An 8,358-nucleotide genomic window follows, 5' to 3' on the forward strand; every position below is an offset into this window, starting at 1 on the left:
TGCGCTTTCCGGCTCTGGTCCACGCACTTGGACTGCCGGCTGCCACCCCACCGTCCAGCACGGACACCCTCCCCCCAGGGAGGACAGACGTGCTGAAGCGAGAAGCCTGAGCTGAAGCCCCTGGCTGCCAAGACCTGATGGAGCAGCAACTTGTTACAGAGCCAGAGCAGGACCACGCAGCCCCAGCAAGGTGAGGGACCCCTCGAGCCCCCAGTGAGGGGGGAGCACTGTGGCCCTGGGCGCAGCTTAGGCCCCTCCAGCCCCAGCAGGCACAGGCAGCTGCCCCGACACCCCCAGCCCAGCCTGCAGTGGGGTTCCTCCTCCCTGACTTGCGTTCGTGCCCGAACACCCAGTTTCCTCCTCCAGGGCAGAACGCAGATGCCTACCCTAAAACCCAGCAGTGGGTCCCTTCCCCAACCTTTCCCTGACCCTGCGAGCCTGGCTCCGAAGGCAGAGAGCGGAGCGCAGCAGGGGCTGCACCATCCCGTCCTGCAGACGCATTCGTGCTGGGACTCCTCTGCATGAGGATGGTCTGTGCCACTCCACCCCACTCCGTCCCCATCCCCACCCCACAAGCAGCCCTGGCGTTCCCAAATCAGCCCCACCAGCCAAGCTGCACTTACCGAGCATCCACCCAGCTGGGGCTCAGGGCAAAACCAGGCCATGCTGGGGGCACAGGACAGTCCCCGCTCCCAGGAGAGACTCAAGAAAAACTGCCTCAAAACTTCCACCAAGTGTCCCTGCAGGCTGGCTGCAGCTCGGATGTTCCTAGAGCAGAGGCAGCGAAGACAACGTTCATTGCAATGGATTTTTAAAAACAGAAGTCTTTATTAAAAGTTTTATCCAAATTTTGTAACAAAAGATACAAAAGGGCTGGAGATCCTTATTTCTGGGACTAGTCTGACCAATCAAAACCTGACAGTTACTAGGCTAATATAAAATCCATACAATCTGCTAAAAATGCAGGGAAAAATTAGAAGTAACTGCTGCTCTGAAATTTCTTTTAAAAATTCCTTTAACATTTATAAGTTACTCAGTTTGCATTTTACAGGACTAGTTCTTCTCCGAATGGTTACAGCTACTGTACAATGCAAGAGACAACAGCAAGAACAGAACAAAGCAACAGAAACTCGGATGTGCTGCAACACACACCACTCCTCTGAAGGAACCGCTGCGAGTCTCACCTCCGAACGCCGGGTGCCGACAGATTGCCCAGGGCAACCACCGGGAACGCCACAAAGTGCCAGTGCATCTGCACCCGTGGAGAGCCTCAACAGGAGGAACAGCAGTTACTCCCGCCCCAGCACAGCTCTCCGGCACCCAGCACCGAGCAGTTACCATCCCTGGGATGCCACGGGGCCAGTTCTCCCCAGAAGTTAAGGGATGGGCCGGCTGAACACCTCCAGGCAGAGGAAGGGTGGGCAAAGGGGTCAGAAACCCTCTGGCGGAGAGCTACACCTGGCTGAATTCCCCCCTTCCTCCTTCCAGCCACCGCAGGGTTGGGGGGGGGGACACGACACACGTGCTCTGCGGCACCACCTGCGCTCCCGCAGAGCATAAACACGAGTGGGAGAGAGCTGGATTTCTGATCAATGCACTTCATGCTGAAAAGGGAAGAGGAGGAGGATGCGTACACCAGGCTAGCGCTGAGGCAACTGTCCAGAGCTGGAACTGGCTAGCAGAAGGACCCTGAGAATATATAGGCTAACACAGTCTCCCGGGGAACGCCGAGTTAGGTGCATCACAGTGATACTGGTTGAACGTGTTCTGTACAGTGCGAAATGGAGTTTGACAGAAGTGCAGTATCCCTTAACCTGCTATTTCCTATCTCTTCCTAAAGGCAGAGGCTGCTACGGGGTGACGAGAAGCCTCATCACAGCGAAGATGCTCACAGCCGCAAAAATCAGACTTACTTGGACATCCAAGCGAAAGTTATTAGGTGGCCACCAGGAAAAATATTCCAGTTTATAAAAAAATAGGAAAGCAAGTGCAGGGCTACTGCAAGGTGCATTGTCAGAGGTACCAGGTCTTGCAAGCAGCCAACCCCCCCTCCCCAACACCCCAGGCACCCCACATCCCCAGCACTAAAGTATCTTCAAGCATCTCCAGAGATCACATCACCATTATATCTGATCAGAGAGACCTCAGCGATCATTCGCTTTGAGTCCATTTAGATGAACCAGATTTGCACCCACTGCTCAAGATGGCTCAAGCGTCTTCAGAAAGCTGGTCTGAGGGCATGCGGATAGCAAACACGCCTTCTTTGCTGTCAGGCAGGGTGGCGAGCTGGAGCTCTGGGTCCAGTGTGGCAAGGCTGATTTCAGACACGAAAGATACCCTAGGAGGAAATTTTTTTCTTTTTTTTCTTTTTTCTTTTTTTTTTTTTTTTTTTTTTTTTTTTTTTTTTTTTTTTGCAAACTGCTGCACAAACCACAGAACGGAGAAAGCCTTTGGTCATGAGACACTTGTGAGAAAGTGAGCCTTGTATGGAAGATTCCCCTGAATGCCTACAGTATTCTACATCTTAAAAAAATATATTGTGGACGCTGCAGCCATACAAAGGGGGGAGGAGTGGGAGACGGGGATTTACAGTCTCACATAGACACAACGGGGAGGTTAAGACAAGCACAGTCATAGTCTGTAAAACTGATTGGCTCGCTCGGATCAGTCATCCTCATCGTCCTCTTCATCGTCTGGATCTTCCTCTCCTTCATCCTCTAGATTTCGTTTTCTCTTTTCCCCTCGCGGAAGGTCTGCAAAAAGAGGCGAAGCGTGAAGCTCTGTTCAGTCTTGTGGAACAGCATTTGAACTGTGGCTTCAAGCCGCGTCAGCCACAGCTTGCTGGTGAACAAGCACAGACTAGACTGGCACCATTACGGAGCGGAGATCCACCCTGCCCAGTTTCTCATGGCACCCTGAAAAGCCTGCACTATCACGAGAGATTAAATATTTTCTATGCTCTCCAAGCATCCCACATTTCAACAGCCGCTTGAAAACGGGCTTTTTTGTAGAGCACCCCCAAAAATGTAGCATCTGCAGAATTCAGTCACTTCTGACCAAGCTCATACAAGATCATTTGAAGTCACGCCAGCCACTATATCCTGTCAACATTCACTCATATAGTTTGTTACAACCAGAGGAGTCTGGACTCAAGTCAAGAAGCTCGGGTCTTCCCTCCTCTCTACAGCTGAGAGGAGAGGAACGTGTCTCCAAGAGCATTTCCTCACGCACACTGCTAACACGAGCTTCTGTGACAGAAGCCCTGCTCCTGCACCGACTACCAGTTCGAGCTACTTAGAATTGGTTTTCTGGGCAATTTGCTTCTTTAATATTTGGCAGGCTTACCCCGCTTGGTTGGTATTAGGAGGTACTGAAACCTGTTTCCCCATCACCGCTGTGTGACCCTTTGGTTATAACCACTATTCAAGCGTCAGCTGAGGCACAAGCAACAACTTCAGCGGTGCCCGTAAGCCGAAACGCTGCACTTTCTATCAGGGAAAAGCTGCAGGCAACAACAGCACTGCACCGAAGCTTGGGAAGCTCTACAAAACCAGCAAATGTGTGAGACTGTTGAGGCAGCTTCGCAAGCACTTCGTTTGTTAGGATTCGACTCACCATCATCAGCTTCATCTTCTTCATCATCCTCACCATCTTCCTCTTCATCTTCCTCCTGGAGTCAAAACAAGATGCTTTGTTGCAAGAACCACAATCCCATCAGCAAGGTGTAATTCCACAGCAACATCTTCCTTCAACTCTGCTCCCACCCTACTCTACCCTCAGGGTGGCAGGTACAAGCCGAGCAGGGAGAAGCTGTTGGTTCCTAAATAGCTTCTTGCATCCCCGCGACGGGGGCTGTACGGCTTTATCACTTGAAGCCACGGGAAGTACCAGGCCAAGCAATAAACAAGTCTGAACTGGCAAACCCTGTGGACCACGAGTCAAAAGGTGTATGGGAAAAGCCAGAGCGCACGACGGCACTCCTCAGATCTGCCCACAAAGAGGCATCTGTGACATCTGGTCAGATGGGTCACCAGATCAAGGGACAAACGCGCTACCAGACATAGCAACGTGGCGCTGCAGATTTGTACCGATGACAGAAAGCCTCACCTCATCATCTACTCCGTCCTCCTCTTCTTCACCTTCCAGATCATCATCTTCGTCTTCTTCATCATCAATGACTTCTTCATCCAAATCATCTTCCTCATCATCATCATCCTCTTCCTCACCTTCTACCAAAAGGAGAGGGAGGTAAGTGTTACGGTTCCCAAATACTCGCTACTCCCAGACAACACGCTCGCACCTCCAACCCCAGTGCCACGTGAGCAATGGGCGGGAAAGCACACAGAACAAGCACGCACGAGGAGTGCCAGCAACGAGCCCCGTCAGCTTCCAGCAAGTCTCATTCCTTAGGCAGCCTGCCAAAGGAGGGAGCGGGGTTACCCAGACAGCCCCTACTTCAGTGGCAAGTTATAATCACCATTGATTTAGCAACGTGACCATGCAGAAGGGAAAAAGGGGTTGTTCCCCAGCAAGAAAACCAAGAGGAGAAAGTCCTCACCTTCCCCATTCTCATACTCATCTTCCAGTCCATCCCCATCTGCTTCAGGGTCTGAGTCGGGGGCTTCCTGGTCATCAGCATCAAATCCGTCTAGGTAGGTGAGCTGGGGCAGGAGGGTGAACACGCTCTCCCGGTAGTTGATGAGCATCGTCACCTCACAGTTGAAGAGGTCCAGACTATGCAGGTTTGGCAACTTTTTCTGCAAAGATCAATTCATTAGATTATTTACAAGTTGGCACCGTTTGAAGATCAGGCAGCCATCAGAGGACAGATGGTTTGCTACCCAGATCTAGTACAGAAGTGTCTTTGCATGCATTATTTGCACCATGTGCTCCTCAGATGGAGAGGAGTTATTGCTCTCGCTAACTGTAGGCAAAGAAGGCTTCTTTTCAGCTCCTCTGTCCTCGTTTCCCCTCCTTGGAGCCAGCTCCCTGTGAAACCTTTCGCAAATCTTACTCCCTTCTGAACGGGGTGGGCAACAAGGACAGAAAGCCCAGCTCCCCCAGCAGGAGGGATCACTGAGCCAGACTCATCCTGCCCAAAACGTGAGGCAAAATACCCGAGAGCACAACGCAGGGAGACCAAAGCGCAGTGCCTGCAGACTGCACCCCGTGTGCCTTTCAGCACAGCCACGGCAGCTCTCCCGGTCAGGCCATCGAACCGTGTACCAGGTCAAGCGAAGGAGGAGTAAAACAGTTTCAAGCTCTTTCTGGAGGGGATGGAGTGACCAAAGACAGCAGCTAACGAGGCAAATGCCCCAGATCAGACCTTTCAGCCACAGAGACAGGATCACAAGGCAAGAGCCTTCTTTGGGGCAGTTCAGATGCAAGGGGAAGCCCCTGCAACGCATGCTGTCACAGCACCCAAGGCGAGAGGGTCCCAGCCCAGCACAACAGCACCTTTGGACTGATGCAATGCACACCCTCACTGGTGTCCAAGCAACTCATCTCCATGACACCCCAGGTGCCACCTACCTCAAACTGCATCCGACCCATTAACGGTCCTTTCTCAGATGGACACTGAGCACTGCATCCACAGTTTTACTCATCCAGCCCAATTTCATGCTTCTTTTAGCAACTGGCTGCTGGTTTTCCAGACAGAGGAGCCATTAACTATTAGCCCAGCCTCAAATTGGACCCACTCATCTGTTCCCATCAGAACCACGAAGTGCTGTTGGAACAGTTACCAAGACGTTGGACTTCTGCTGCACAGACACGCTCCCCAAAGGAAACAACGTCATCCCTTAGATTCCAGCACAGCCTTCCACTCACCAAGGGCTCCAGGGTATTGATGTCTTTGATCTTGTTGCCGCTTAGATTCAAGTGTGTCAGGTTAGGAGTTCTCTCTGCTAGAACTTCAAGGCCACCAGAAATCCTGTTATCACTCAGCTCCAGCTGCCAGAAGGGAATATCAGATGGTCACAAAGTGTCTCGGCTTGCGACATGGGGAATAAAAGTCCAGTCCCTGAGAACTGGACTACAATGGGCACCCAAGTTCCAGACCCTGTTCGTTAGACCATGCCGTACAGCAGCAGTTCAAGTTTTCACTTGAAACCCCTTTCCCGCAGTAACGCAGCACTCCCAGCCACCTCCGTACTGCAGGACACAAGGATACATGTCCTCTTAGCTGTAACCGCATGTTCTAAAATCCAAAATATTTATGATGTTACTGAAGCTTCTGACAGAAGCACAACAGCAAAAGCGAGAGAAAGGACACCAAACGTACAACGAGCTCAAAAGCATTTTGTTGCATACTAAAAAACCACCTCTCTCACTTGCTCAGGTTGTAGGCTGCAGTGGAAAAAGCAAAATCAAATGGCCTTTTTCTGGCAAACGCAGGAAAAACAACTGTCACTGTCCCTGCTATCCGGGGACAGGATAGCAGAAGTCTCAGAGCAAGGACTGCTGGAGATGGGACCACAGGTCTGACTCACCTTCCGGAGTTTGTTAAGTTTGGGGAGATTGGAGACGGACAGCAAGTTGATGTTGATCATGCTGAGGAACTCCAGGTTCTCGAAATCTGAAGAGAGCCCAACGATCTTCCCATCGTCCGAACGGCAGTTATCAAGAACCAGCTCCTTCACCTGCCAACAGAGACACCCAGCAGCTGTCATCACACCCAGCTAAGTCTCACCTCGAGTCTGTCAAGCTGGCATCAGGCGGACTGACCGACACTTCAAAGCAGCAGGTGTGTCTGAAGGTCCTCCTTACTCACATTAAGGGACACGCAAGATCTTAAAGCCAAATAACTTTTGCAAGGGTACAAGGTGAGAATCCCTCACGGTGGTTAGGACTTCACCCTTTAAGCACGAGCCATGCAACATGTGACTGCTGCACCACCCCACACCCTGTGGCTCCAACAAGGTCCTCCTTCTCCACTAAGAAGCATTAAGGGTTGAACCATGAGGTTCCATCAAAACGTTTCACGCACAAGGCATCAAAAAGCTTTCAGTCGCGCTTCAGGCTTCACTAACAAGAGACCAAACAAGGTCATCTGGTTTTGTCCCCTTCAACTTTCTCCCCCACGCCACTGGGGTGCTGGAAACCCTGCCTCCAGAGGATTCGTTTCCTCTGTGACAGTCTCCGTGCAGAGGTGACACATCTGCCTAGGCAGGCCCCTAAGCAGATGAGCTCAACCTCAGGCTCGTAGCGCACGACCACTGACGGCATCTAATATTTTGCCCAGCACAGACTACACACACAGAAGCCATCGCTACCCGGCAATTCAGCACAGAAATCAACCCCCCTGCGGCATAAGGACCATGAAGCACCAGCACAGAACCACTCCCCCCCCTAAACACCTGGAAGGCAAACACACCCGGCATCCCCTTCTCCCCCAACACGCAGGTGAGTGCTCAAGCCCCAGCTCTCACAGGCCACTTCCAAAACTTGCTTTTACCCCACACGTTCTTCACAGCAAGATGCAAAAATCAGCCTTGGCCAGAAGGCTCATGATACTCTCCAAATTCCTCCTTTACAGCGCTCCCATTTTCCCTCTCTTGCTCAGATCAGCCAACTATTAGGGAGTCATTTTAAAACCACTTTGCCTTACTGGGAGCAAAGTTTCAGAGCTGCCGTGCCATCTTCGCAGTACAAGCTCCAAACAAATTAACGCTTAAAACTCCAGAAGTGGCATCGCTGGTCAGGGCTCCGAGTTGAGCAGCAAACAGGCTCAGCCAGGAGTTTTGCAGCTGAGCTCATTTTGCTCCCAACACTCCAGACAAGCCTCCAACCGAACCGAGACTCTGTCACCACGGTGGGTGTAAAGGCGGCCAAAGCCAGCCCGCTGTCGCTTTGTTGGTGCGGGCATAGAGGCGAGCCTGAACGTTACCACGTTATGAACTAACCTGGCCGAGACCAGCTTTAACCCGGAGCGGACCCTTGCCCTGGATCGCAGAGCAAGCACTGCAGCAGGACGAAGCAGCCAGGATGGCTTCTTCCAGCAGCGACGCTGCCTCACACCGGCTTTGGTCCCAGGGCACGCACGCTCCGGCCCTGCTCGCCTCTGCAGCGTGCCAATCGCTCAAATTCCTGGTGTCAAACTAGAGGAGACCCGCAGCTCGCAGCCTCTGAGGGACGCTTCTACTCCTCAAATCGTTCTCGTCCTGCAAATCCCTTTGCCATCCACAAAGCATCTTTAATCTCTACTAAAAGCTCCACTTACAACCCATTTTCCTCACGCTTGATTTTAAGCTGCCCACAGCCGCACGCTGCCACGACACGGCGACCTGTCCCCAAGCCGAGTGACAGCCGCCAGCCTATCTCACTGCAAGGCGGCGAGCGGGGCTGCCAGCCCGGCCC

General features: G+C 52.2%; 2 protein-coding genes across 2 annotated transcripts in view; one reads left to right on the top strand and one right to left on the bottom strand.

Annotated features, from left to right (window-relative positions):
• ZNF414 (zinc finger protein 414) overlaps nt 1-1,861 on the top strand; it is a 6,998-nt gene extending 5,137 nt beyond the window's left edge. The window contains exon 5 of the mRNA XM_009323412.1: nt 1,841-1,861. Coding sequence (XP_009321687.1) covers nt 1,841-1,861 — 21 coding nt within the window. The remainder of the gene's footprint in view (nt 1-1,840) is intronic.
• Nucleotides 1,862-2,398: 537 nt separating this feature from the next.
• Nucleotides 2,399-6,637, bottom strand: LOC103916274 (acidic leucine-rich nuclear phosphoprotein 32 family member B). The gene is made up of 6 exons (XM_009323245.1): nt 6,492-6,637; nt 5,830-5,952; nt 4,559-4,757; nt 4,108-4,229; nt 3,616-3,670; nt 2,399-2,753 (listed from the first exon to the last, which is right to left on the bottom strand). Exons 1-6 carry the CDS (start codon nt 6,549-6,551, stop codon nt 2,665-2,667), a joined length of 648 nt encoding a protein of 215 aa, XP_009321520.1. The 5' UTR covers nt 6,552-6,637; the 3' UTR covers nt 2,399-2,664.
• Nucleotides 6,638-8,358: the final 1,721 nt, after the last annotated feature.

This window comes from Pygoscelis adeliae, unplaced genomic scaffold (genome assembly GCF_000699105.1).
Source record: "Pygoscelis adeliae isolate BGI_AS28 unplaced genomic scaffold, ASM69910v1 Scaffold590, whole genome shotgun sequence".
NCBI classification, from domain to species: Eukaryota; Metazoa; Chordata; class Aves; order Sphenisciformes; family Spheniscidae; genus Pygoscelis; species Pygoscelis adeliae.